Here is a 27848-nt window from a genome sequence, read left to right on the forward strand (position 1 = left end):
GGTGATGTCCAGTGCGGTGCTACAGCAGAAGGATAAATTAAGCGGAGTTGCAGATGTAGGACTATCAATGAAAGAACCCCAATCCACTTGCCAATAAGCCACCTAGTTATGTGGCAACGTCACGACGAGAGTTCGAAGGATTCGTGTTTATTAGGGGGTTAGTCGCTGGAGGCGGCGTATATAAGACGACGGGACTCTTCTCAACGATCAATACTAGCTTTCGCTACTATCGAATTAGCAGCAATACTGCTAGTCTTACTTCATTTTTCTAGTGATCTTGATATCATGGCGACTTCAGCAAGTTCCAACGAAGAGCAAAAGCCCAATGCTGAGCTTGTGGCGATTGCGGGCATGGGTTAGTTCATATTTCACCTAAGCCGAATTCTAGATCAAAAGCCATAAGATAACTCGTGAAAGCTAACATTATCCAGGGTGCCGATGGCCCGGCGGCGTAGACTCGCCCCGGAAGATGTGGTCCTTCTTGCGGAACCAAGGCTCTGGCTTCCGCCCCTTTGACTCCGCATCTACGCCGCGATGCTTCTCAGCCGCCGGGTTCCACCACCCCAATCCGGGGCGGCCTGGCACGACGGCCACAGAGGGTGCGTTACTCGTCGACGGCGATCCACGGTTGTTCGACCACGCCTTCTTCGGCATCACGGGACGCGAGACTGAGACACTCGACCCTTCGCAGCGCAAGCTGCTCGAAGTGGTATATGAGGCGTTCGAGAATGCCGGTGAGACGTGGGCTTCCGTCGCTGGATCGAACACGGGAGTTTTCGTCGGAAACTTCGCGCTAGACCATTGGACAATTCAGACGCGTGATTGGGATTATCCCAAGCCGTATTCGACAACAGGGGCGAGCGCGAGCGTATTGGCAAATCGAATCAGCCATATTTTTGATTTGCGAGGACCGAGGTATGGAATCTTGAATAGTGCCAACTTCCGTTATCGTCTTGCAAGTTATCTTGATTGCTAAATATCGAGATTTTAATAGCGTCACCGTTAACACGGCTTGTTCTTCGTCCATGTACGCAGTGCACTTAGCTGTCAGCGCGATCCGCAACGGAGATTGTGACTCGGCTATCGTAGCAGCATCGAACTGGATCGCGGATCCTAGCCTACACCTCGCACTCGATAAACTGGGAGCTCTCTCTCCTACCTCAAGGTGCCACACGTTCGACGCGTCTGCTGACGGATATGCCCGTGGCGAGGGATTCGCTGCGCTGTATCTTAGACGGCTATCGGTGGCAGTTACTAGCGAGTCACCTATCCGTGCTGTGATCAGGGGCACCGCCGTTAACGCAAACGGTCGCACCGGCGGAATTACGCGCCCCAGTGCTGCTGGTCAGGAGGCTGTTATCCGTAAAGCATACGAAAACGCCGGGCTCCCGTTCTCGGATACCACGTATATCGAGTGTCACGGTACGGGCACCCAAGCAGGAGATCCGATTGAGTTAGCGGCCGTAAGCCAGGTCTTCTCGTCTGGTGGGGGTCCAGAGGCAGATAGTCCCGGGCCTCTATTCGTCGGCTCCGTCAAGACCAAGATGGGTCACGCCGAGGGGGCAAGTGCTCTGGCGGCCATTATGAAGATTGTGCTCTCTCTAGAATCAGGCGAGATCCCGCCAAACGTTGGTGTTAAAGTATTAAATCCAAACATTGATTTTACCAAGGCTGGAATGGAGGTTGCTAAGGAGGTTATAGCTTGGCCCGAACACAGACCCCGTAGGGCTAGCATTAACTCATTCGGCTTTGGAGGCGCTAATGGTCACTGCATTATCGACCATGTCAGTGTGCTCTCTCTCGATCGCGTAAGATCTAGTCTTCGTGTGAACTTCAATTCTGAGGCCGATGGTCACACCCTCGATGGTCATGGTTATGGTGCAATCCATAATGTCTATATGCCCATTGATAACCGCCGAGGTCTCAACGGAAATGAAGAACAGAATCGGGAAGAACGAATCCATCACCATCATCCTATCATCAACGCTCCGAGCATGACAAGGACTACCAACGCGACTACTCGGCAACTCGTGTTACTCCCCTTCTCCGCACATAACAAGTCTTCTCTTCAGCTTAATATAGACGCCCTTTCGCTTGATATATATCAGCATCGACTTTCAGATGTGGCTTACACACTCAGCGCCAAGCGTTCCAACCTGTCATATAGGACCTTCCGCGTCGTGAACAGGGACAATCTCGTTCCGGGTTTACTCGGCGTGGAAAGCAAGTTAGGCATACAAACAAGCCCAACCCATCAACAAGATCAGCGGCTAGCAAATGTAGCATTTGTGTTCACCGGCCAAGGAGCCCAATGGCATGAAATGGGTCTGCAACTTTTCGAGTACCGCGTATTCTGCACCGCTATCGAGTATCTCGATTATATCCTAAAGTCACTACCGAGGCCTCCGTCTACATGGTCAATCATCGAGGTCCTTAAGGACAATTGTGACCCGGGAATTATACAGACGCCAGCGGTATCCCAGACCGTCTGCACGGCAATCCAGATCGGGCTAGTTGACTTGCTCGCCTCGTGGTCTATCCGCCCCGTTGCCGTGGCCGGCCACTCGTCGGGCGAGATAGCTGCAGCGTACGCTTCAGGACACGCTACGGCCGCAGACGCCATCGTAGCGGCGTATCTACGTGGTCAGGCTATCATGAATAATAAGCAGGAAGGGGTAATGCTGGCCGTAGGCCTCGGGCCGGACCAGCTTCGAGATTCGGGATACCTACATGATCAGAATCCTAGAGATGGTCAAATGCAGATTGCCGCCGTAAACTCTCCATGGAGCGTCACCGTGTCCGGGGATGCGCCGGCTGTCGAGGCGCTTGCTGCCCGTTTGAGCGTCGACGGGATCTTCAACCGTTTATTGAAAACGGGAGGCATCGCGTATCATTCACATCACATGATTGCGCTGGGTCAGGAGTACGAAGAGATGCTTTTGCGTGGATTCCAGCATATAAGGCAGTCCGGGTTGGTTGACGAGCAGAAACGATATCCTCGTGTTCCGTGGGTGTCGTCCGTTACCCCTGAGAAAGATCCACCATCGAGTATCGCTAGTAGTGCTGCGTACTGGAGAGCCAACCTCGAGTCACCAGTTAGATTTTCTGATGCCGTTTCAAATCTGATCAGACAGAACGCAGACTGTGCGCTTGACCATGACCCTATCAAAGTACTAGTTGAGATTGGGCCTCACTCAGCACTAAAAGGGCCACTAGAGCAGATCTTGAAAAGTATGAACCAGACCCAGATTGCGTATGCCGGCTCTACTTTGAAGAGAGGCGAAGACTCCCGCAAATCGATCCTTCAGCCCGTTGGGGCACTCTATTGTCTCAACGCTCGGACTAATCTGGTTGCCGTCAACGCGGTCGACAACGACGATGGCCGCTTGTATGGAGACGAATTAAATGATAAATATGATCTCATTCATGGGTGCACCGCGGTTGACCTCCCGCCATATCAGCATACATATGGGCCAATAAACTATTATGAGTGCCGCTCAAGCAAAGAATACCGTCTCCAGAAAGTCCCACGACACGACCTACTCGGTTCCAAGGTCCCCGGCGTTGCGAAGTTAAGACCTCAGTGGCGGAACGTCCTGCGTGTGAAGGACTTGCCTTGGCTAAGTGACCATCGATTATTGCCAGGTAAGCCGGGACATCCTTAATATTATTAATTTTGATCTTCGTTCGGTTCTAAGGTTTAATCATATCTCTAGATGCGGTTTTCCCTGCCGCAGGGTATATTGCCATGGCTATAGAAGCCGCACTGCGTACTTATGAGGAGTATCCCCAACCATGCCCCAAGCCGACGGGCTACGCGCTACGCAATGTTTCGATCAACACGGCCCTAAGGATACCGGAAGATGACGATGGCGTTGAAGTCATTTTAAGTATGGAGCTCGACGCTGCTCCGACGGCATCGACTTCGTGGGCACGCTTCTCCATCAGCTCTGCCGGACGGGCTGATGTCGATTCCATCGATAGTACGTGGACTGAGCACTGCACCGGGGTTGGCAAGGTAGAAGGCGGAAGCTTGTATGATAAGGCCGAGAAGATCGATACATCATCCATGGATGCCCGCCTAATCGATGCACGGTCGTGGTATAAGACCTTCGCAGCTATCGGACTTGGATACGGCTCTACATTCCGGGCAGTCACAAACATTCGTGCCGACCCAGATATGAAGCTTGCCTCCGCCACCGTAGCGCTCAACACTACGAAAGGTATAGTCCAGGGGGGCGAGTCAAGATATGCAATTCACCCGGCAGCTCTTGACGCTGCTTTTCAACTCGGGCTTATTTCCTGTTACGGGGCCGTGTCGAAACCGCTACGACTGCCTTCGTGCCGGTTCATTTTCCCCGAATATATATCAAGAATGGGATCAACGACGGAGATCGTGACGTCGCCGAGACCGTCGCACTAGGTGAATTCCGCGGCCTCAGGGGCGCGTATATAAACCAGTTACAGATGCTAGGACAAGACGGCGATGTGGTTCTCGATATCGAAAAACTCCGGTGTATCAGCTATATTGGCGAGGCACAGATCAGCGATCAGACTAAAAGTGGTACGCAGCCGGCATTCAGTGCCCCTTTTGCACGGATGGTATGGAAGCCCGACTTTCGCTCCCTGAACTACCAGTCATGTCGTACGCTATTCCCCCCGCCTATGGAAAACGTAGATCGTCTTGATTCCATAGAGAAGCTGAACAAGATGGCCTGCGCCATCCTTGTGGACGTGGATGAAACATTTGCGAAGGGCAACGATAAGGTCATACCATCCCCTACACCGTCGGGGAATGTAGGTCACTTTTTTGCGTGGATCAAGCGGTGCGTCGAGGGAGCTGAAATCTCCGGGATAGCCGAGGCTAAACAACTGTCCTCCTGGGAGCGGCGTAAAACAATTAACCAGCTCTACCTCGAAACCAAGGAGACCCCCGAGGCCCAGATAGCCAAACGGTTACATGAGAATATGGCCGATGTTCTCTTTGAGCGCCACACTGGTATCGACATTATAGTCCATCGCAGCGATAGTATTAACCTCCTATCGGAACTATACCAGCGCGGTATCTTCATGACAAGCGCATACCCGCAGCTCTCGCGAATCCTAGATAGTCTAGCCCACGCGAACCCGCACCTACGCATTTTGGAGCTTGGTGCTGGGACCGGCGGCGCCACGCGTGTTGCCATGAAGGCGCTCACGGGACCCAACAGTATTAAGCGCTACCGTGAATACGTCTTCACCGACATCTCGCCTGGTTTTCTAGCTGCAGCACAGGCATCTATGGTCGAATTTCACGATATCAGCTACTCTGTCCTGGATATAGAGGCGGATCCCGCAGTGCAGGGCTACCTGCCTGTATACGACGTTGTTTTGGCCTCGCAGATTTTGCACGCAACGGCCAGCATCTCGGAAACACTCAAAAATTGCCGGAAACTTCTCAGGCCGGGAGGAAAGCTTCTATTGGTGGAGACCACCAAAACGGACAGCGTAATCATCGGGCTCATCTCAGGCACATTGACTGGATATTGGCACGGAATACCCGACGGTAGGGTAAACGGCCCATACGTAAACTTGGAAACGTGGGATCAAGCCCTAAAAGGGGTGGGCTTCTCCGGTACTGAAATGGTGTTGGATGACTACCCTCGGCCGAATAATGTGACAACTACCCTAGTCTCAACGCTTATGGAGATTGATAGCGCACACTGGAAGAATAAGAAAACAAACGGAATCTTAGCAGGTACCGAAGTTCAACTTCTTCACAGCCTTAAACAAAATCCGCCGCTTCTTAGTAGGCTCCAACATGAGTTAGAACAGTGTGGCATAACGTCCCGAACCGCATCACTCGACCAAGCGTCAAAGATAATATCGCCAGACGCCCACGTAGTGGTTTTCCTGGACGGCGAGAAAGACTTTCTTCTCGATACCGAAGGACATCACCTTGCCACGTTTCAACACCTCGCGCGCAATGCAGCAACCTTGATCTGCTTAACGTTCTGTGGGTTTTCAAGAGGTCGAAACCCCGAAGGAGCGTTAATCCCCGGACTATTACGGACGATTGGGACAGAAAACCCTGCGAATCGATTTATCTCAATCGATATTTCTGTCGAGGATTCCGGTCTTGCCACATATGACTCTGGAGATCTCACTCGCTGCGTAGTGGACCAACTTTTCCCGCTACCTAGTGAACTTCAAGATGACGAAGAGAGTGAAGATCTTCGAACGAACGACTGCGAGTACGTCTGGCAAGACGGCTGTCTCTGGGTCAGCCGGGCTGTACCTGATGACACTCTTCGGTCATACGCAGAAACATCTCCCAATGAGAGCCGAGACCAATATAGCGAGACTTTGTCGTTGCAGCCGCTCGATAGCCAAGGTCCCATTCGGGCAGTATTCTCTAAGCCTGGCCTGCTCAGCTCTTTATACTATCGGCCCTACAAAGAGCTATTATCACCAATACCATCGAATTACATCGACGTCAAAGTTGCAGCAGTGGGCCTTAACTGGAAGGATCTCGCCATCTCGTCTGGCCATTTTGACGCCGAAAATCTGTCGTCTGAATATGCTGGCATCGTGACGGCCGTGGGTGCCGACGCGGCTAGCTCGTTTTGCGTCGGCGACCGCGTATACGGCGTGGGCCGCGGTCACTTCGGGAACTACACTCGTGTCCCGGCCGCGTTTGCGCAAAAGCTAAGCGCTCAAGATAACCTCGTCGAAGTTGCGACTATGCCCTTGGTGTATATGACAGCTGTTTACGCGTTTGACTACGTTGCTCGATTACGACAGGGGCACAAGGTCCTTATCCAGTCCGCCACTGGCGGACTCGGGCTCGCAGCCATTCAACTTGCGCGGGCGAAGGGTGCCGAGGTCTTTGCCATGGTGGGCACGGTAGAGAAGGCGGATTTTTTAATCCGAGAGATGAAACTACCAGAATCGCACGTCATTGCCGTCGCATCAAGAGACAGCGCATCTGCTCTAGATAAAAAGCTCGCTCGTATGACGCCCCACGGCCGTGGCTTCGACATAATACTTAGTACGGCTCGAGGAGATGTATTGCACGCGTCCATCGAAGCACTGGCACCGCTAGGTCACCTAGTCGATGTGGGACGTACCGATGTGCAGGAATCCAAGGCTTTAGGGATGGAGCTTTTCGGCAAGAGTGCTAATTTCTCCTCGTTTGACCTCTCACTTGTTCTCGACGCTGACCCCGCGCTCGGCAAGGAGTTAATGCAAGCCGTCCATAGATATTATCGAGATGGGCTTATTAGGCCCGTTTACCCATTCTCGGCCACTGACGTATCCAAGCTTGACCAGGTCCTGTTAAGGTTCTCTAAGGGTACGCATCTCGGTAAACTGGTGGTGACGTTTCAGGATCCACAGACACAGGTTAAGATGCTCCCAATATCGTCCCGGCAGCATGTCCAGTTCGACCCCGCGGCATATTATATCGTAGTGGGAGGATTCGGTGGCCTCGGAAGATCCATTATCAGATGGATGTGCCAACGCGGAGCTCGCAACTTGGTAGTCTTATCCAGACGTGGATTAGAGAAAAGTTCCTCTGCAGCACAAAACCTCGTAAACACACTCGGTCAACGTGGTATCAATATTCAACCCTTGACATGCGATATCAGCGACCGGTCTCAAGTAACGCGCCTTATAGAAAATATCTCATTAGTCTCCCCAAATACCCCCGTCAAAGGTATTATTCACGCCGCTGTCTCCTACCTCGACCTCTCTTTCGATAAACTGACCGTCCAGCGATGGCGCGACAGCCTAGCTGCTAAGGTTCAGGGGAGCAAGAATCTGCACGAAGCGACCCTATCTCTCCCCTATGGACAGCTAGACTTCTTCGTCATGATCACCTCACTTGAGTCCATCTGCGCCTTGGCCACGCAGAGCGCATACACGGCCGCCAACGCATTCCAGGATTCATTTGCGAAGTACCGCCGACGTCTCGGCATGCCCGCAACGAGCATATCATTAGGATTAGTTAAGGGTATCGGCGAGCTGGGTCAGGACTCCATCGCAGTGGATATGTTTGCGCGGAACAAGGGTCTGACGCTCTCTGAGGGGGAGTTCCTTGCCCGGCTAGAACCGGCATTTCTCAACAATGGCCTGGCCAGCAACAGTGGCGACGATGATGGCTATGGCGACAACTGGATTGGCCAAGCCGAGGACCCGTCTTCTGCTTCCAATATCCTCACTTGTATAGACCCGGCTGCAATGGCGGCTATGGAGCGTGACGAGGACGAAGCACGAGACGCAGACCCGGCCCGGCCGTCAAGGAGAGCCATCCCTCGCTGGTATGGCGACGGACGCGTTTCGCTAATTATACGCGCTTTCGAGGATGCGCGACGAAACCAACACATAAATAAATCTTCGGACACCGGGGCGGCAGCAGCGCAAGGAGGAGACGATAACGCCAGTAAGTCATCCATCAGTCGCATCCGCCGGCAATTCGATACAGAGGTCACCGCAGAGGCCCCGGAACGTGCCAAAATAGTTGGATTTGTCACAAGCGCCATCTCGACGGCCGTAGCCGAGATGCTCTTCGTAGACGTCTCGAACACTAATCCGGGGCGGTCTGTGGCTGACCACGGCGTCGACAGCCTGATCACGGCAGAACTGCGAAACTGGTTTCACCAGGCGCTAGGGGCGAAGATAAATACGCTGGAGTTACTGGACGCGAGGTTGAGTATTGCGGCGCTGGCGGATAGAATTGTAGATACAGCGTTAGCTAAGAGGCATGATGTACAAGAGGGTAAGTGAGGAATACATACAGATAGGATGGATAGACAAGAAGAAGTCATTCTATATCGTAAAACTTGACTGCGTATAACTCATTGGCACTCTTTTGAAAACCAAACTCCTAACGTTACGGCCTTCGAAATATATACACAGCCTGAGCGCGCGGCCATGCCTTACCATTATATTTTTTTGGAAGAGATGTCGTGGTTTTCATTCGTCTACTCCCAGCTAAAAGATAACTGAGGTCGCTAGATAGTGCTGATAGGAGTCGAACCCAAATCCACCTATACCTCAACTCTCCCTATTCCTTGCGGGAGATATTGGCTAGAATTGTAGATGGTATCTAGAGTCTCTCAGTCACCGGCCTCAGTAATTTAAAATTAAATTCCTTTGCGAAACAGCGAAGTTGTTTCCATGCTTTCTAGATCCATCCCGTGATATTAACCTAATAGATGAATATTGAAGCGAGCTGCCGAATTCAAGTAATATCATCTGGCTTGGAAGTTATAGCAGTATATTGCCGATCTTGTAAACATTTCGTTCGGTCTAGAGATAATCTGAGCAACGTTACCATGAACTCCGGGACCTTCGGGCTCCCGAAATTTGGAAAAAATCCATGATAGGTATACACGATTCCACGTCGTGAAATGCCAAAGTCCATAAGAAGGAGTAAATCTGTACCGTTTGAAGAAATCATGGACTTATTATAATATGGTACCGTAAAAGCATTCAAGCCGGAAAGAATTCCGACATATAAGCCTGATAAAAGTTCCGAGCTATGACATGGCTAGATTCCCGGCTAGATATTTCGGGTTAGACTAGCATGGATGTATGAGGAAGAACGGGACTTTTGAACGGTCCTTTTGTTTCGCAAATGAGAGCTTCCTAGGGGCGCCTTTGATTCGTTGGATATCGTATTCTCAACGAATAGGAGAAGAACGTCCCATGTCGGGTTATGTTAGCGAAGCAGCGCATAGATTTGCTGGTGAAAGCATCTGCATCGCGTTGACCAAAATGTGGGAGTAAGGGGGAAAAGGCCGTTAAATGAAACTAATCGCATGAATTCTGGAAGGAATCTGCGCGTGCTACATAGAAGCCAAGTCTGAAAGTCGAAAATTAGTCCCTCGCAGATGTCCGTAGCGGTCCCACAACCCGCTACCTATTGCTATCCTGGTTCTAGTGTAGATCGTGAACCCGGTCGCTGATAAAATACCAAATATTCCTTGGCGCTCCGCGATCCTGTCCCTGGTCTTTAAGCCATCAAGCGTCTTCTCCAACGTAGCATCAGAAGCATATATACTGAAGGAGTACATCTTAAATAAGTTTTTGTTGCTGGAATATGTTTCGTTTTATAGGTCTGATACAGCGGTCAGAAATTCTTTAACTACCCCCTATATATCCGAGATGAGTAGCAGTATTCGAAGCTCGATCCTTAAGCATTGGAGAAATAGTAGTATCTCTCTTGGTCGCAGCGGAAGTAAGAAGGAAAAAGGCGAGGATAAAACTGCAAAGAGACAGTCCACCCATGTCGTTGTCACCCCTCTCAGCACGACCGAGTCTCCCGAATCACTAGCAGAAGTAATGGACACCGAAGTCCACGAGAAGCGAATAGATACTAGTGCAACGACAATGAGTGAGGCAACACTCCCGTCAAAGGGCATTAGCCTCCACATAACAGTACACATTGCACCCGAGAACGTCGAGAGGTTTTTGGTTGCATTCAAGGCTATCTTCGACAGCGTGGCCGCCGAGCCCGAATGTCTTTTCTTCGAAGTTTATAAATCCGTAGAAGAGCCTGGGAAGTTAAGCTGGATCGAAAACTGGTACGCCACCACCCTAAAAGATGTTGAGAATATGTATTAACCAGATGATAGGTCAAAGGATATACAATGGTTCCTAGAGGTCAGTCTCCGTTGCCTTACCCCAGAGCAAATGAATGGGACAAATAAGAATCAAACCTAACCTGTGTCAAAGCACCAAATAACCAAGCCGTACTACAAGGAGTACCTGGAGTTTACCGAGCCCATGTTTATTAAGCCACGGGAAGCTCGCATCTTGGAACCCCTAGGTCCCGAATTCTCTATGGTTAAGGGGGGCTGATGGGGGCTTTGATATTAGTTCAGTTGTAGTTTGACCACGACGATAATTCACGCCGATGATGCCATACCATATTTAATACCCGCATCTGAAGATAGAAATTCTTAATCACTCTGGGTCGAAGGGGCACGAAGGGGTTCTGATAATATGTGCAAGGCTAAAAGTATTTGCCTAGTAATGTATAATGAGGTAGCGAGCGAAGAACCAAGCTACTTATTCCTCTTCTCCTACGATGAAGATTCCAAGTACTCGAAGAAACGTGTGTAAGCAATGCCCACGAGACGAGTTCCCAAACGATAGCGCAGAAGCATTGTCGCCGGTCCCGCCTCGGCTGCAACACGCCGTCCCAAGCGATGGCGTAGAAGCACTGTCGCTGGCGAGTCTTTGGTCGAGGCTCTCGAATGACAGCGTATCCAAAACACAGATGGGGTATCATATGAATGCGCCAAACCCAAAAAAGCAAAGAAATTTCCAGAAAAGCATTAAAACAAACCTCTTATGGGCGTGTTTCGTATCAAGAAGTCGTAAAAAGTTAGGTAGAGTTGAAGCGAAAGGTATAAATGACAGGTTGAACTGCCCAGATCACGAAGAGCAAGTAGTTTCTGATGGCTGTACTGCTAGTTGTTGAAGGTCACAGCGGAGAATAGCTCATCTCCGAAGTATAGTGGAGTATGCAACTACGTTCTCTTCCGCCACCACATGCGACCGAACCCGCGTTGCTGAAGCTCACGGCGGGCCGCGCCGTCTGGGAAGCCATCCACGCTGTCAATTTTGGAGCTCCCACTGCTACCAATTTTATGGCTGGGATTGTTACCAACGATTTTTAGAGCGACGAACATGACGATGCTGCTGAGGATGCTGACGCACAGAATACCAATCATAACCAAGTTGCTTCGGCGATACTGGTGAGGCCCGGGAGCGGCATCTGCCGGCCAACCTGTATATAGCGCATAGGTCGTCGTAATGCTACCGAGGTTTCCAAGGCCCGAGACTAATGCTGACGCAGCAGCTACACCGACCTCCCCGTGACGCTGTTGGAATATCTCATTGGTCCAAGTCATACAGATAGGAACCGTCGGACCAAGGCCGAAGCCCACCATGAGAAGACCTCCATACCTCGCCCAAGGGTTCCAGGTAGGAGCAAAGGTAACAGTGAGAAGGCCGGCAATTTGGATACATACGGCACAAGAGAAGAACACGGGACGTAAGCGGTGGAATCGATCCGAGATAGGAGTGACGAGAAGAATTGCGAAAAAGTCCATCTATTGATGTTAGAAACCGAGGGGCATATATCTGGCAAGTGTAGACTTACGATCCAAATAGGGGCGAAGAGAAGACTGAGCTGTACCCCAGTGAATGATGGATTGATGCCACGGATGATCACCGTACCGTAAAGTTGAGTCCCGATCCCGACTCCCACCACGCCGAAATACATAAGAGTAAGCGGCCAAAGCCTCCAGTCAATCAGGACATAACCTAGATCCTTGAGAGTCCAGGGTCTTGAGTGATAGACTCGCTTGAGGTCTTCGTAATGAACTAGAGCATCTTCACCCGTCAGAGCTTCAGGGGTTGGAGGAAGCCATTTTATGAAACTCGAGCGCTCCCTTCGTTCTCCTGGAGGTAGCGGACGATCGGGTAGCCACCATAGTAGAGTCCAACCAAGGACGATAGCAAGAAGCCCATAAATAAGGAACATCCACTGGAAACCAACCAGGCCACCAACGCCGTCCATCAGTTGGAATCCCGCGGATACTAAGCCTACGACGGCGGCCGAGATCTGAGAGGCTGTAAAATACATTCCGATTCGTTTACCAGTCCGAGAAGGGGGGTAGAAAAGAGTTAAGTAGTAAGACATTCCAGGCCACATGCCGGCAATCACCATACCAAGCAGGAATCGTAATAGTCTTATGTGCCAACGATTAGCACCCTAGGCTAACTCGAGGAGAGAGGAATTGAGATAATATTAGACTTACTTCAAGCTCCAAGCAGCCTGGACGGCAGCAAAACAAGCCCCTATTACGCCCACGGCAAAAACGATTCTAGCCATCCAAACACGAGGGCTTAGCTTGCTCATGATGAGATTGGACGGGCAATCAAAAATGACATAAGATACATAGAAGAGGGCCAATGCAGTGGAAACATCGTTAGACGAAAGCCCAAGCATCGTCATTAAATCATGTCCGACGTCCGAATTCATCGTCTGCGCCAAGCCGATGTTAGAGCGTATGGCAGAGCAGAGGAAGTATAGGATCCAGAAAGCTACGGCTGGGTCAGCTTAAGAAGCTATCAAAGAATGATCGGTGATCTTACCCGGAATGATGCGGAGATCTAACTTCCTATAAACTGCCTCTACTCTCTCGATATCGTACTCCACGGGAGCAGGCCGGCCTCCTTCTAGCTGAGTCCCTGCTTCGTGATCTGCGTTGATCATTACGGGGGTCTTACCCCCCTCCGCAGCAGTATCGTCGGCCATACTTCAACTGTGAAGCAATGGAAGCGCGTGCTACCAGTCTTTTCAAGCCACGAACTCGAAGCGTCCAAATAAGATATGCTTGTCTAATCTCGGCCTTGTCCAAGATAGACTCTGAGATAGACTGATTACCCTTGACGTAAGTCCAGTCCGTATTATAATTGCCGTAACCGAATACTTGAGGAGGAAAGTAAGAAATGTTTGAGTGAAGAAAAAAAAATTGAGCAGAAAGGTAAACGAGATGACGCTAGAAGCTTAGGTATGTAAGAACTGTTGATTCGTTGAGTTAAATACAGCCAATAAGGTAGTCGCTTGATGAGGAATATATGGGGCACCAGCCCCCTGCTCTACATAGAGATCACTATCTAACTGTAAGAGGATAGTCTAAACTCTATTACAGCGACACTCAGGTTGCAGGTTGTACGATGTAGACAGTATAAAATTTTATTATGAATTGGCTTAAAGTTTTAACGATAAAGTAAGATTACAAGCCGTCCAAATAATGTGATATGTCGTAACTAAACCCGCTAGCTGTGGCTAGGCGATACTTCCAGTACTTACAAGACCTCAAACAGTCGGCAGTAGGCGAGATATAGAAACGTGCATGTGGCTTAGATATATTCAAAATAAAATAATAATACGATTCTCTAGCTAGAACTTCTCTTCTTGAGTATCAAAATATTAACATATCTATAGCCCCGTGCTCTAATTGACTCTAGTGAAGAAGGAGAGGAAATAAACTGCGATCATTAGTTGGGGGGTCCCAAAACTGTCACTTCTTTCACACTGGTATTGTGATATCGTGTTCATACATCGTTCTTGCACGGCAAAGAGATTGTTTTTCCAACGCGGCACAGGCCTATACCGACAGATCTTGATAGCAAGAACCCCCCTAACATTTTGCATTTTAGAATGCATTTTTACATCATGAGCATCATATCCTCTTCGTCAGAAGGAAATTAATAAAGTTTGATATAAATCTCACGAAATCAGGCACCTTGAATAAGCTCTGTGTAATCTTTTTGGTCAAAAACGGTCTGGTTCTCACCAATTGTTCTTCGAGAAGGTTTGTTGTTCGTGTTCATGAAGTTACATCGTGTATGATCTTCTTTGAAGAACAGGAGCGTAGTTTCTATTTCATTATTTTATTGGTTTGGTGTTTGAACCCCCAAAGTGTTGTAGTGTTTTGACGGTTTGGCGGGTTTCGCCTTATCGCCCGCCGTCGTTTCAAAGAAGACCGTGTAAGATTCAATTTGAAAAAACTATATAATGCCGTATAGTCCGCATGCTTTTTGCTGCTGGAGAACTCCTTGGGTGATATCCTATCTTGGAAAATCTTAGCCTGAATCTTACGTACTTTCCGAATCTTCTCGCCTATATTGAATTTTATTGGCAATGTGTTGGGTCAGAAAAACACTCCACCTACTCTGCAAGCATGAGAGTATCACCTATGAAGTTGAAAACACCTGTGCTGGTGCAGGAGGAGCTTATTGCTTTCAGAAGGTAAAAGGTCCGGCGCGTCAGGTCAACACTAAATGTTTAAATTGCCTGCGGAAAGAAGCACACGTGGAAAAGCTTTCTAATGATAAAGAAAGTCCAGTGAGCGAGAAGGATTTACTCCTCGAGGAATTCAAACGGAATACACGACACTAAGGGGGTATCAAGAGGGCGGCCCGCAATTAGCAGGCTTCTATGGATTGGCCACGCCCTCCCCGGTTCAGCAAGGTCTGAACATGATAGGTCATCTTGCCTCTGAGAGATAACCTTGTTGATTCGTCAGCTATAACAGTATCAAGGATACTATCTTCAGCATTATCAGCCACTATCCGTTCCATTATCAGTCACTATCCGTTCTTAAATTCAATGACCCGTGTACTCCTGGATCGTTCTACCGACCAACCTACCGCTAACCCTTTTCGTATTCCAGTCGACAGGATACTATAGAGTAACGAAGCCTCGTGAGCTCTAAGAGATATAACGCCGTGCTGGATGGCTTGGAATCACACCTTGAAGCCAATGTAGGTACGTCTACTGGATGCTGCATTAGTTAAGTCAACGAGTGATATGCAACGCGCTCAACGGGGGCTACCTCACTACTCGCATCATGACCGGCTTCTTCGGCCAGCTAGACGCCAAGTATTACTATATTTAGCTCGTATCCAGGTTCCCGGAAACCCGATCAGAGCCTCATAAGATTTGGTGGATACCAGCAACATAGACATCTCTCGGGGAAGACTCGGGGTGTGCTAGCGGCTAACGACACTGTGGGTCATATTATTCAAGATATCGGCATCCGAACCGAGGCGGGTGTCACGATGAGACCTTCCGATGGCAGAGCGACGAAGCTGTGGTGTAACTAGTTACAACTCCAACTACACAGGACGGCAGGTTCGCACGGTCACCAAACACGAGGTCAAAATCCACCTAGGTAGGGTGGGCATAGTGCCTACCACAGAGTACACGTGGTTATTCATCTTGTAAAGTAGAATAGAATAGCTTATCTTAATTCATAATTTATAATCTTTCGCTCAGTTCCTCTAAAAACATCTTCTCTTCGGGCGATAAATACATACCGTCCGGAATAGCCACATGCCCTCTTGTTATAATCACCTTTGACGGCTCTATAGCAATTCTCCCTTCTTCCATATGTCGTGTTGTAGTAATCCCAAGTTTAGTTCCATTATCACTGCCGCTATCGCTGTTGCTGCTCTTCCCATCCGGTATTTGGTGCTGTTGTTGTTGTTGTTGTTGCTTCTTCCTGCGGCCAACCTCCGCTGGGGTCCACCAATAAACTGGGAACCGCCTCTGGATATTATTCAAAAGTAAAGCCACACACTGCATCAACGCGCAGCCAAGCAGGACAACGGGCAGCAAGAACCAGCCTAGATGCGCTACCTCTTCATCAACTACAGCGAGTAGAGCCGTGGCTCCCGCAGGCGGATGCACAGTGCCAGTTAGAGCCATAAATGCGACCGCACAAGAGCAGCTCAGCGAGCCGGCGACCCAAGTAACCTCATGTGACATAGGTCTTAGCGCAAAAAGTTTCCTGATGGCAATACCTATCAAGGATGAAAAGAACTGGCCGAGGACAACATTGCGAGGCTGCGAGAGAGGAGACTCGATGGCGTAGAATTCGAGAACCGCAGCGGCGCCCTTGGGTTAAATGTTAGTCAACTCCCCCCTGTAAACTAAGATGAGACAGATCTCAGAAAAATAACCGGTCGGAACTCACAAAACTGCCGATAATGATAGGAGCACCGTGCTCCTCAAAAGAGGGGATTGCATGGCCCACCGCTTCGATCATGGTTAGGGAACAGAAAACTCCAATAAATGCCCAAAAAACCATTGCGATGTTTCCTAGCGGTCGCTGATGCTCTGGCCGATAGCCCAAGAAATGGGCGACGGGATACGGAAGACGTTTCCATGGCGCAGCTGGTATCCATGGATTAAGGTACTGGTCGATTTCGAAGTGCCATTTTGTCGGTTGGGGAGGCATTTGTGTCCCAAGCAGGCTAATCGGGGGATTGTTGGAGTGGGTAGCGTTTAGGTATCAAGAACGCGAAGCCAAAAAAGATTTCATTCAGTACGGTGAGAAGATAGTAGCGACGACGACCCGCCAACACGGAGGCGTGTCGGCGGCAGGTAGATCGTATTTATCAACTCGGGATGTCGTTGGCGCCAGTGGCATTTTACCTTTTAATTTTCTTTCTCATTCCATAGGTGGTGGTGAATGGTGTCATGGGTAAAGCAGCAGACGAACAAAACTAAGGCGAACCAAGAGATTGGAACCAAGAGGGATGTTTACAGTTGCTGCAGTTGGTGACTAACATATTCAAGGTTCGCCAGGGATAATTGAGACACGATGACCAATTGGTCGTCCACCTGGCGTCATATTGGGTAAGGGAAATTCCCAAAATGGATCAGTCCAACGCGCTGGCCCAAGGTAACACGGGCGCTCCCTGACTCCGTCTTCCGAATGCCGAATAAGTGGGTCTTTCTCCGGACGAGATATCTCCGCGGAGCACCCCCATCTCTTTTTATATAGGCAAATTCCTGCCCCAAGTATCCGGACAAAATTTGAAGGCCGAACTAAGCCAACGTAAAGATTTCATTAAGGTAGACTTGATAAGCAATATGATGTATCAAGGAATTAGACGCACCGAGATTCGCGACTCTTGTTGTAGAAAAGGGATTGATTTAGGGGCTTGGGGGGAAAAGGGAGGGCGCTCAGTCAGCACTCATAATCGTCGGCCAACGACAAAAATAAAGAAGGATGAAAAATCAGAAATGAGGCTTATGGATGAGAATTTACCCCTTAGCTCAGAGGCACTCTACCGTCACGGAGTTAGCTCCAGTAACTTAGCTCATTCTATTACGTAATCAACTAATCTACTATTTAGCAATCTCTAAACTATCGGTAGCAGAGCTCGTTTCTAATTCCCAAATCAACACTTTCATACATTTATATCTTATGCACCTTATATGACTGATCGTATTTCTACATGAATTCTATCCTGCAACAAGATTTTATGAGGTTAAATTATCGATAATAATTTACAAGAGTGCAATGTTATACATACCTGTCGAACAAACCGAATTATAATGCGTTCAGTTCGTATCATCTAAGTAAAACTGACCCTGCATCATATGATAGCTTTGTTTTACATACTTCAATCTCCGTAACATCTCGTAACACCTTGCTCTGCTCTGGTAAACACTACTTTCGCGCTAGAATTTGAAGAGTATAACAAATATAACTGTCAGGGTGGCTACAGGGGTCTATACGAGTATATAAGAGGCGCAAAGCGCCCTCGTCAGAGGTTAGAAGGCCAGGCGTTACTAAGTTCAATACAATCACTACTTGGTCTACTACCCTGTACACTCACTCTATGCATGATTCACCTCACTAGGGCAACCAATCCTGACAATAACGAATGCTTAGATACACAGTATCTGTATAAGTCAATGAGCGCTCCTCACTCCCCAAAGCAAAATAAACCGCCCATCTTCGAGCTCACTCCAATATTTAGTATCAATACAACAAAACGCCAGCGTCTTCGACATATAAATACATATAGGGGTACATCAGTAGTATCATGTTCTAGTATCCATAGGGCTAGGGCCGTAATAGCGCTTGGTGGTCGAATCAATCACCATAGGCGATGATCCATAATATCGCCCACCAGTTGAATCAATATTCATAGGAGATGGTCCGTAATAACGGCCGCCACCTCTGGCGTCGGCTTCTGATAATGTAGCTTTACTAGAGCTACTCGAGCTACCCGCACGTACCCAATTCAGATCATTGAATACCCTTGCATCGCCCTTGTACTGGAGGTGGCTGTCGGCCATATATTGGCAATACTGTTCAATTACGTCTAAAAGGCGCGTTAGCAGGTCTATAATACCTATACGACGTTTCTCTTGACACTAACCAACATCCGCGGGAAGAGAGATACAGCGGTGTTTGTGTAAGGACTTGAGCATCTCTTTGACCCAGACGCGGCAGGTCCACCTATCCTCTCCTCGAGGGAGGTAACGAGGATCCATCAGGTGGATAGATGAAGCACACTTCCGGAGAGTGTCTAGACTAGGCGCATCCGCGATCTTGAGGACTACAACCATAGTGCCGGATCTGAGAGGGTTAGAAACCCGGCGCTCCTCGAGGTAGAGATCCAAGGCTGCTCTGTTGGTATCGGTGGCATGCATGAGAATTCCTGCTGGGGGTGAGCTTCCGCTAAGGAATAGGCCCCAGTGCTGTGTTGACTATTAGAATGGTATGCTTCGAATGCCCTGATGGGAGGAGTACTTGCATATTTATTTTGCCCGTTGACATTGCGAAGAAACTGCAGGGTGATGAAAAGGTTCTCTTTATAGATCTCCGACATTGTATAGTACGATTCGAAATCGTATAGTTTTGCTGATGAGAGGTGATTGTGTTATCCTACTGTTATGTACACAACAACCGGATTCCAGTCAACTTATATAGCTCTTCCCAGTGGTTTTGTAGCAATTAAATTACATGTGTTAATAGTCAATTGTCTTTGCATCTGGGCTCGGAGTATAACAGAAATGATCTTTGACGCCAAAAAGGTCCCGAGGCTACGGGTAGGATCAATGAAATATTTTCTATCACCAACATTGTGCCAGATTGTGTGATGAATAATAAGACACGAGATATAATTGGTTTTCATAATGGAGCTGCGTAACGCTGTCCAGATTGGTCAAAGTTGGTGAAGCGTTCGGCTGTGGATCCCTAGCAACCAGTGACTAAGGCACTCATTGTAAATGAGGCAGTCACGGCCTGCAATACGCATATATTCTAGGGAATCACACGGCCAGGTAGGGTCGGTCCGACTTACGAAGTGGGCGGCAAGCGGCGTTTAGCCTCCTTTCTTGGTAATACATAGTGGGTAAAATCATTTCACAGAGAGGTAAATAGCCGCGCATAGCCGTTTACCTATCCACAGATGGTACCTAGGTTGCGTTGGTTGCAAGGTGGCGCAGTTTTGTTAGGCTTCGTACTTTGTGTTAAGTTGCACTGTAAGCGCGCGCCTCGTTAAAATCCCTGATAATTTGACCATAGCCTCTCCCTCAATATTCCCAACACCAACACCTAATCTTCATATGAAAAATAATCTCAAGAATTATCTTAATCATCAAACGCCCAAACCATAATTCTCTAAGGCTCCGATAATTGTCGTCTCTTCTTCAGTCACTATTTGTCGCAATCAAGCTGACTTTTTTTTTTTCATCATGGACATCCCCGACGACCTGGTGAGCAGCACGCTATCACTTATTGAGAGTACGAGGTTGCCACATCCATCAGGTCCGCTGCTGGAATCATTTATTTCTGAAGCTCTCAATCCTGTGTTAGCTGCACGTTACGTGAATCATAGGTTGCAACTTGGTGAGGCTTCCTCACTAATAGATGATTGGTCGTACATCATCGAGTCTAGTAAGTTCATTTCCTCCATTTATTATGCTACTAGTCTAACAACCATAGTCACTCAAAATGGCCGCCCTCCACCACGGCCTAGTGCTGTTGATCAGCATGCTATTACAAGACGAGACGGCGGAAAGTGTTGCGTGACTGGAAAAGCTGGCACGCTGCGTGATCCTCTTGTCGTCGCGCCCATTCTTCCAATCCCACTTGGTTGGGCTACAGATAAGGTATACTCCCCGTCGCCTAAACCAGTCATCAATAGAAAGCTAATAGTCAAGTCTGAAAGGCTAGCATCATCGATATGCTTGGTGCTTTCTTTGGACCGCCATACCGAGACTGGTGGCTATCCTATGTTAGAAATCCCGAAGGCATGCCGCCTTATTATAATCACTGGTTAGTCAGAAAATCTGCAGCCAAAGCATTTGCTTCGGGGTTTGTCAAATTAGATAGGTTGCATCCATCAATGATTGAGGTGAGTTGCGACTGGTTACTCTGATTTTCCTCCCGTCTGACGATTTGCAACAGTATGAGTTCAAACACGTTCCCATCGGGCCGGAGGAATTGATCGAAGTCGATGGTGCATATCCTTTATTAGGTGACCACTCACGGGCGGGTATCATTAAGGTTGACCCTCGCTTCGTCGGCTCCCAGGCTCGACTATGCAAAAGTATTCAATATCTCAACATCTACAGAAATTTTTCATTGGTAACCCCGCCTCGACCCTCAAGTCTATCAATTGGCCTCTCAGCACAGCGCTCAAATATAGCATCATCAGATCGTGGGAGTCTCTTCAACCTGTGTGTGCGCGCGTTCCTCACAGTCTGGCATTTGGCCCCCTCAAAAGTCAGAATATGTTGTTACAAGGTATTGCAAAAGCTTGGAGAACGCCTATACGGGAGACCCATTGGCCACTCCACCGTCCAGAGACTACCATTTGGATTGTACTTGAAGTATAATGGAGAAGCTGATGATTTCCGCAATGAATTTAATGCACTAAAGCTGGTCCGCCAACACACCTCAATTCCAGTTCCGGAACCACTCGACGTAATTGTTGAGCAAGGAGATACCAATGACCCATTCTCTGGCCCTATACCTTATCTCCTTATGAAGAGAGTCCCTGGTTTGCCGTTATCACGCTGTCAAAACGTTCTCTCAGACAGAGATATAGAACGAATTGTGAATCAGCTCAAGGACTATGTAGCCCAGCTGAGAGATATTCCTCGTTTAACCAGATTAGGCATGGCCATATGCAACACTCTTGGCGAAGCATGCAGGGATCCCCGCATTCAAGGCGCGAATCCCGTTGGGCCATTCGCGGACGAGGCAGCATTTAGTCAGATGCTACGATTCTCAGACGAACCTGCTCGTCGTGGGCACAAAATAGTATTCACGCATGCGGATCTCAACCCCCGCAACATTTTGGTTGACCAGACTGTACAGTCAGATGGAAGCATCGGCTGGAACGTGACGGGGATTGTGGATTGGGAGACTGCAGGGTACTACCCCGAGTATTGGGACTACACAAAAGCGCTGTTCGAGGGATTTAGATGGACACGACGATATAACGATCTGGTGCATAATATATTTAGCGAATTTGGAGACTATTCTCGAGAGCTAGACGTTGAGAAGAGGAGCTGGGAGAGCGGGGATGGGGTGTAAACTCTACAATACCTTGGGTACCTTAGGCGATATCCAATCACCTACTGTACTATGCTACCGATTTCAGGGGTACGGTGACTGCAAACATAATCCCTGTAAATTCTGATCTTACGTTTCCCAAGTTCCTGACCAAATCTTGAACTAAGATCTAAATACATATAACTACCTCCTAGCTATATGCCCTCTTCTTTCATCATGACTACCATAAATATACCCTTCATAACCGTAGCGCCTTCGAAGCCACACACTCATACCGTCGTCTTTCTACACGGCCGCGGCGACAACGCCCGCAACTTCGCAGCCTCGCTAGCTCACTCTCGCGACTCGCGCGGTCGCACGCTTGCAGACGCATTTCCATCCTTTCGCTGGGTATTTCCCCAAGCGCCAACGCGCAAGTGCGCCAGCTCCCCCGAGACGTGGCCGCAATGGTTCGACGTGTGGGACGTGCGCGATTTTGCCGCGAACGAGGACCTGCAGGCCGTAGGGCTCAAAGAAGTCGTGCCTGCTCTCCGCCTCATCCTTGGCGATGAGGCCGCATTACTCGGGGGCCGCTGGGACCGCGTGGTGTTGGCAGGAATCAGCATGGGCGGTGCGACGAGCGCGCATGTTTTGTTCAACTTGGATGTGCCACCAGCGGGGGGAGGAAGACTCGGGGCCTTTATTGGCTTCTCGTGCCGGTGTCCGTTTGCTGGCCGTGGCTTAGCCGGTATGAGAGATGCTCTTGGTCTAGAAGGCGTCCCGGATCACGGCCATGTCGTACAAAATACGCCTGTGTTGCTCGAGCACTGCGCAGATGACCCTCTAGTCCTGGTTCAGAATGGCCGAGGCTTACGAGATATATTACTTGGATTCGGTGCGCAGGTGGAATGGAAAGAATATCCCAACGGAGGGCACTGGTTCAATTCTCCGACTGGCATGGACGATGTGGTAGAGTTTCTAAATAGGCGCCTTGGGGAGGACAGTTCTGCAGGCAACCCTACACTTTTACGCCAAGCCTCATCTAACGCGATGGATCTATCATGAGGGAAACCAAGCTTCGGGGAGGAATCTAGACATAACCATAGTGGTAAATTTATGGTAGTACCTACTAATATTACGAAGTAATAGAAACTGCGATACAGATTTCGTTTCAATATCCTACAAGTAAACACAAGGGATGGGTCAGAGCGCGGTTATACACGAAGACATAAACACCCAGGTACTCGTCTAGAACCTTCAATCTTTACCGTGGACGCTTATTACCGGTACAAATCACAATATTAATAAAAAGAATTTCCAAGAAAGATCTTCATTACTAAAGCCTATTGAGGGAGAGCTACCTTCGGGACATGACTCCTGGATTACGTTTTCTGGGAGGAACTGTACCTTGTGCCGTGTAATCTAGGACTAAAACACCCTCCTCCACCTGCTTCCACTGAGTTGCGTTTTCATTTATTGCTTGTATTACTTACTAGAGGGTTCATCGCTCCCCATGAAGGTGTCCCCGCCGGTACCGGACACCTTATAAGGACTCTTATCCTCCTCTTCCTTGGGTGGATTGGAGGACGTAACTCTTTGGCTACGGGCATTGAGGATAGCCACGCGATTTTCGTGCAGTCTGCGAATCGTATTGTAAACCTTGTCTTCTTGAGGAGCCTTGTTTTCCTGGGGAACATTGTCCTCCTGTGAGGGCCCAGACATGTTGTTATTCATGGTCTCTAAGGGGTTGATAATGGTTGAAGATTAGGTTACAATTCCTGCCAGACTATACTATGAATCTAGCCGTTTTGATTCGATGTTTGCCAAAGTGGTGTTATGGTAGAGCAGATTCGTATTCACCAATTTTAATATAGGTTTTCAAAACAATTTAATGGTTAACTCATTGTTTACAATCCATTACCTGATTAACAAACAGTAGGATTAGCACATGAAAAACGCATTGTACTCAAGCTTGAATCTGGTTTTAAAAAAAGAAGGATAGTCGGTAAACTACACCAAATACTCTTATTAAGCTAACTATCGCTCCCACACAACACAAAGCCATTGAAGAAATACCAGAAGAGGAAGGAACAAAGCCTGCAATTAACAATTCAATTGTTCCGAGAGAAATATTCCTTTGTTCTATGAAGTGTACCTAGGTAGGTATTTTAGCTCAGCTATAGGGACGTAGTTTACCTTAGACGGTATCTGGGTACTAGGTAATTGGGCGAGCTTAAAATCACGTAGCATGTATAGATGTGTCAGGATTAATGCCCGTGGATGTATACCAAGTAGTAGATGTATTGAACGAGTAACTCCTGGCCTTCTATCCTTTGACGAGGGCACTTCGCGCCTCTTATATAGTAGATAGACCCCCGTAGTCACCCCTGACCCACTATACCTTAGCAAGATGTTCGCCTCAAGACAACCAAAGCGAAATTCGCAGCTATGGAATTAATCTTGCACTATAGATCAAGAGATAATTCAGTATTTAAGTTTGATTCCTTTTTACAAGATCGGAATATGAACATCATATACAGAGTCTATCTATAACCAAAGAATAGCAAAGGCTAACAGGAATGTCCCGCCTACTTCTATACATTGCCCCTTTTACTCCTATTCGTAGCTCTGTGGTACTATCTTTACTCTAACACGTTCACCCGAAATTAACCTGTATATAATACTTATATAGCAACCATAAATACCTATTATAATTCCACGTCGTTCTCACTACCAGCTTCGAGGCTCCCCTTGGTGCTCTTCTTAAACACTAACCCGGGGTGACCTATAGATAAACAGTAGAATGACACGACAACGAGCCTATGTGAGTGTTAACCTCCTATAATGGAACAGTTAGGAACATACTTACACTCCTTCCAAACCAATAAATAAACCCTCCTCCCTAATCAGTTCGCCGCTATAACCCTCATGCAGCTCAACGAGGCGATACACGCTTCTCACGACAGTTAAGAGCATGGCAAGGAACATGAAACCAAAGAAGATCTTCAATCTAGGACCGATGGTAGTAACTGCCTTGCGTCCTTGTGGGGACCGGAAGTACCGAATAATGAAGTCGAGAAGGAAACTACAGAAGGTAACAATGGTAGCGACCTGGAAGGCTAAGCCTGCGAGAGCTAGGTCGATTCCAATATGGCTTGATCCACTGGACGTGCTCGACATAGCTCCCCCAGCAGCTTGTAATGCAAGGGATATGATGTCGCAGGTAACGAAGCCAAAATAGAAGAAAATTGGCTTCACACGGCTAAGAGATGGTGCAAAGTATGTGGTACTGTATGACGGGAGTTCAAGTCAGTTACCTAAGTCGACTATATAGGAGACTCAAATCTTACTCACGTTTGGCCGAGGATCACATATGTAGCAGCACAATACCACTGTAACAAGAGTTAGTAACTATGTTCTTAATGAGGGATTCAAGAGGCAAAGCATATATCGGGATTAATGATTCTTCAATAAGCGTAACAGGGGAAATGCTAGCTCTGGAGCCAAGCCAAATAAACGAGGAAGAATAATTAATAGAGTTACGTACCACAGGACCAATTGTGATGCAAACTGTTGCGAAGTTTAGCATGAGATCACTAGAAAAGAATCGTGATAATAAGTCCACTCACTCATCTGCATTAGAAACGCATCGAAACTGAATGGTTCATAGTATAGCCAGACACGACCACCATACCCAATGCAGGCGTTGATAGAACAGACGATCATGCAGCTCATAAACCACCATGTCTTCCATCTGAACCCCAGAATCGCGTGTAGAACTCCCCCTAAGCCGAAGAGGACCATAAAGGTGATGTTAGCGGCCAGAGAAGGCCGGTATCCGTAAACTGTCCATTCGATCGGGCAGGTATCTAGCGTGCAAGTGGCATCGGGCCCGAAGGTTATGACGTCCGGAGGTAAAGACCCAGACATTCCAAATAGAGGACTTAGACCTGTGATAGTAGGTTGTCAATGGATATAAAGAATGTATTGCGATGAAGATGAGCCCGATGAACGAGAATCCAAGATCAATGTCGGAAAAGGAGTAATTATTGTTCAGGATAGTTACACCGGAATATTTATTATCAAACGAGAGTACAGTAGTCTACATTTATAAGATCTTTCACTCCGTTGCCTACACGAACCGGAAGCCAATTCCACCGATCGCATCATATCAGCTACAGCTCGAGGCTTACTACGCCGTCGCGTAGATTCTAGTGACATAAGTCGCTACCTTAGGTAGGTAGGTAGGTATCTAAATTCATCCTACGATTATATGGGGAGGAAAGCGCAATATCGTATATTTCCTTGTTCTGGTGGATCATCATTAGCAGGCCGGCGTAGAAATTTGGTGCCATCTTGGGGCTGTGAGCGCATGTACTGTCGACTCGGACTCGCATGCTTGCGTAACTAAAGCTCGCACTCGGTACGCGCAGCTGAACATATGCGATTGGACGCCTCACGCTTGGCTGCTGGGGTTATAAACGTGGCGGCCTTGCTAGTCGCTATGGATTTCGGAGTTTAGGTATCATGATTCACAGTAGCAAAAATATTAGAGCAACGTTGTTCTGATAGCGTATAGGCTATATTCAGCGAAGATTAAGCCCTTGCGACAGAAAACGTTAAGTATAATCACTATCTTATATCTTAGTGTTAGTTGTAGGAAGCTGTATCCCTACGAATCGGAGCTTTTTTCTTGAATTAATGGGACCGTTATCGTAACCATTTTTATTATTGCGAATACATCTTTAACCTAATAGATTACGTTGGCTTTTACTTAGAAAGACTTAGTTTGGTTGTGTAATTGAGACTTTCATGTTCAACCTACTCTTGATTTTCTGTATAGGCTAATTGCTTACCCACACACTTGCTAGTTGCTTCTCGCCCAAATAGAAGAGATTATTTATAAATAGTTAATGGCGACGGATTTTCCCTAGATATAATTTACAATTGTTAACTCAATATTGTTGCTATCCCGTATATGATGTTCGTTAATGAGGGTTGCTATGGCCAGGTACCAGCCACATCGCTTTCGCATCAGATAATCAGTAGAGTCTAGTAGAGTCTGATCTTGTTCTCGTTACAACGTATTAATATAGGATGTTTATATATTGACAACGGCCACATCTTCGATTAAACAAGAAAGTTTTCCTCTACATGTACCGCTTCATAAACTCGGTAATTGTAAGGATGATCCAAACTGCATAGTATCCGCTCGTATGCCCCTATCTCAGGGCATGTTGCGAGTATCTTGGTCTAACAGTAGTGTAACTTAGCGCGCAGGTACACAAGTACAGGTATCCATACCTGTATTTGACGACGAAGATGATATAAAGACAACAAGTACAGCGGCATACGCAGTCGTCGAGGCGAATATTTCCGCCCTTCGTGCATTCGGTAAGACTCCAACGCTGGGTGCAAAGAGCACCGTGAACATGGCAATGACACCCAGCTGTGCATTCTCCTCGGTTAGAAGACGTAGAAGCACTATAGCTCCAAGCAGGAGGATCGCTGCCACGACAGTGCTAATTGTAGCTGTTGCTCAAGCAACATGATTCTCATTGTGTGCTCGGTCTCATCTGTGATTTTTGTCTCCTCCGGCTGTCAGCATGTTGCATAATTAGAATGGGTCGTGTTAGCGGTACCTTAAACATCCAATGATCTTGTAAGAATCGTGAGAGAAGATCCTTATCAGGCGTCCGTCTAAGGGCGGCAAGATCTTGATGATTATACTCAGAGAGCCGTTTCTCGGCGAGGCCTGCTAAGATGGGCTGTCGGCCGGACTCGTTCCCGAGAGTCATATATAGGTAGGTATTTATATAGGACTGCTCGTATACAACATCTAAGGCCCGTTTCCTAGGCTCTTCGAGCGCTGCTATTTGGCTTTGACGCAACAATGCTTCTTCTATCGTTCACTATCAGCTGACATAACTCCCACTATGGATTCCCATTCCGTCCGTCATATTTTCGATAATT

General features: G+C 48.0%; 8 protein-coding genes across 8 annotated transcripts; 4 read left to right on the forward strand and 4 right to left on the reverse strand.

The window, feature by feature from the left end:
- Positions 1–285: 285 nt before the first annotated feature.
- F5Y00DRAFT_256398 (uncharacterized protein) lies at positions 286–8766 on the forward strand (the record flags this gene model as incomplete). Its single annotated transcript, XM_048010401.1, has 5 exons — positions 286–355; positions 432–915; positions 995–3645; positions 3717–4315; positions 4375–8766. The coding sequence occupies 5 exons, from the start codon at positions 286–288 to the stop codon at positions 8764–8766; spliced, it is 8196 nt and encodes a 2731-aa protein (XP_047859885.1).
- A 1030-nt stretch (positions 8767–9796) lies between these two features.
- Positions 9797–10960, forward strand: F5Y00DRAFT_219801 (uncharacterized protein). Its single transcript, XM_048005638.1, has 3 exons — positions 9797–10568; positions 10620–10647; positions 10720–10960. The coding sequence occupies exons 1-3, from the start codon at positions 10150–10152 to the stop codon at positions 10843–10845; spliced, it is 573 nt and encodes a 190-aa protein (XP_047859886.1). The 5' UTR covers positions 9797–10149; the 3' UTR covers positions 10846–10960.
- Positions 10961–11494: 534 nt separating this feature from the next.
- F5Y00DRAFT_219790 (MFS general substrate transporter) lies at positions 11495–13523 on the reverse strand. Its single transcript, XM_048005637.1, has 4 exons — positions 13153–13523; positions 12816–13101; positions 12155–12746; positions 11495–12104 (listed from the first exon to the last, which is right to left on the reverse strand). Exons 1-4 carry the CDS (start codon positions 13313–13315, stop codon positions 11520–11522), a joined length of 1626 nt encoding a protein of 541 aa, XP_047859887.1. The 5' UTR covers positions 13316–13523; the 3' UTR covers positions 11495–11519.
- Positions 13524–15731: 2208 nt separating this feature from the next.
- F5Y00DRAFT_219874 (HPP family protein) lies at positions 15732–17127 on the reverse strand. The gene is made up of 2 exons (XM_048005640.1): positions 16545–17127; positions 15732–16465 (listed from the first exon to the last, which is right to left on the reverse strand). Exons 1-2 carry the CDS (start codon positions 16806–16808, stop codon positions 15827–15829), a joined length of 903 nt encoding a protein of 300 aa, XP_047859888.1. The 5' UTR covers positions 16809–17127; the 3' UTR covers positions 15732–15826.
- Positions 17128–18117: 990 nt separating this feature from the next.
- F5Y00DRAFT_249814 (uncharacterized protein) lies at positions 18118–19633 on the reverse strand. Its single transcript, XM_048009651.1, has 3 exons — positions 19126–19633; positions 18748–19069; positions 18118–18690 (listed from the first exon to the last, which is right to left on the reverse strand). The coding sequence occupies exons 1-3, from the start codon at positions 19198–19200 to the stop codon at positions 18407–18409; spliced, it is 681 nt and encodes a 226-aa protein (XP_047859889.1). The 5' UTR covers positions 19201–19633; the 3' UTR covers positions 18118–18406.
- A 120-nt stretch (positions 19634–19753) lies between these two features.
- On the forward strand, positions 19754–22006 carry F5Y00DRAFT_219893 (kinase-like domain-containing protein). The gene is made up of 4 exons (XM_048005641.1): positions 19754–20270; positions 20319–20485; positions 20545–20730; positions 20784–22006. The coding sequence occupies exons 1-4, from the start codon at positions 20069–20071 to the stop codon at positions 21915–21917; spliced, it is 1689 nt and encodes a 562-aa protein (XP_047859890.1). The 5' UTR covers positions 19754–20068; the 3' UTR covers positions 21918–22006.
- Positions 22007–22112: 106 nt separating this feature from the next.
- On the forward strand, positions 22113–22940 carry F5Y00DRAFT_267049 (alpha/beta-hydrolase; the record flags this gene model as incomplete). Its single annotated transcript, XM_048012020.1, has 1 exon — positions 22113–22940. The coding sequence occupies one exon, from the start codon at positions 22113–22115 to the stop codon at positions 22938–22940; it is 828 nt and encodes a 275-aa protein (XP_047859891.1).
- Positions 22941–24583: 1643 nt separating this feature from the next.
- F5Y00DRAFT_267051 (RTA1 like protein-domain-containing protein) lies at positions 24584–26230 on the reverse strand (the record flags this gene model as incomplete). Its single annotated transcript, XM_048012021.1, has 6 exons — positions 24584–24695; positions 24745–25164; positions 25230–25267; positions 25423–25445; positions 25505–25825; positions 26143–26230. The coding sequence occupies 6 exons, from the start codon at positions 26228–26230 to the stop codon at positions 24584–24586; spliced, it is 1002 nt and encodes a 333-aa protein (XP_047859892.1).
- Positions 26231–27848: the final 1618 nt, after the last annotated feature.

This window comes from Daldinia vernicosa (genome assembly GCF_022497035.1).
Source record: "Daldinia vernicosa strain CBS 139.73 unplaced genomic scaffold F5Y00scaffold_91, whole genome shotgun sequence".
Taxonomy (NCBI): Eukaryota; Fungi; Ascomycota; class Sordariomycetes; order Xylariales; family Hypoxylaceae; genus Daldinia; species Daldinia vernicosa.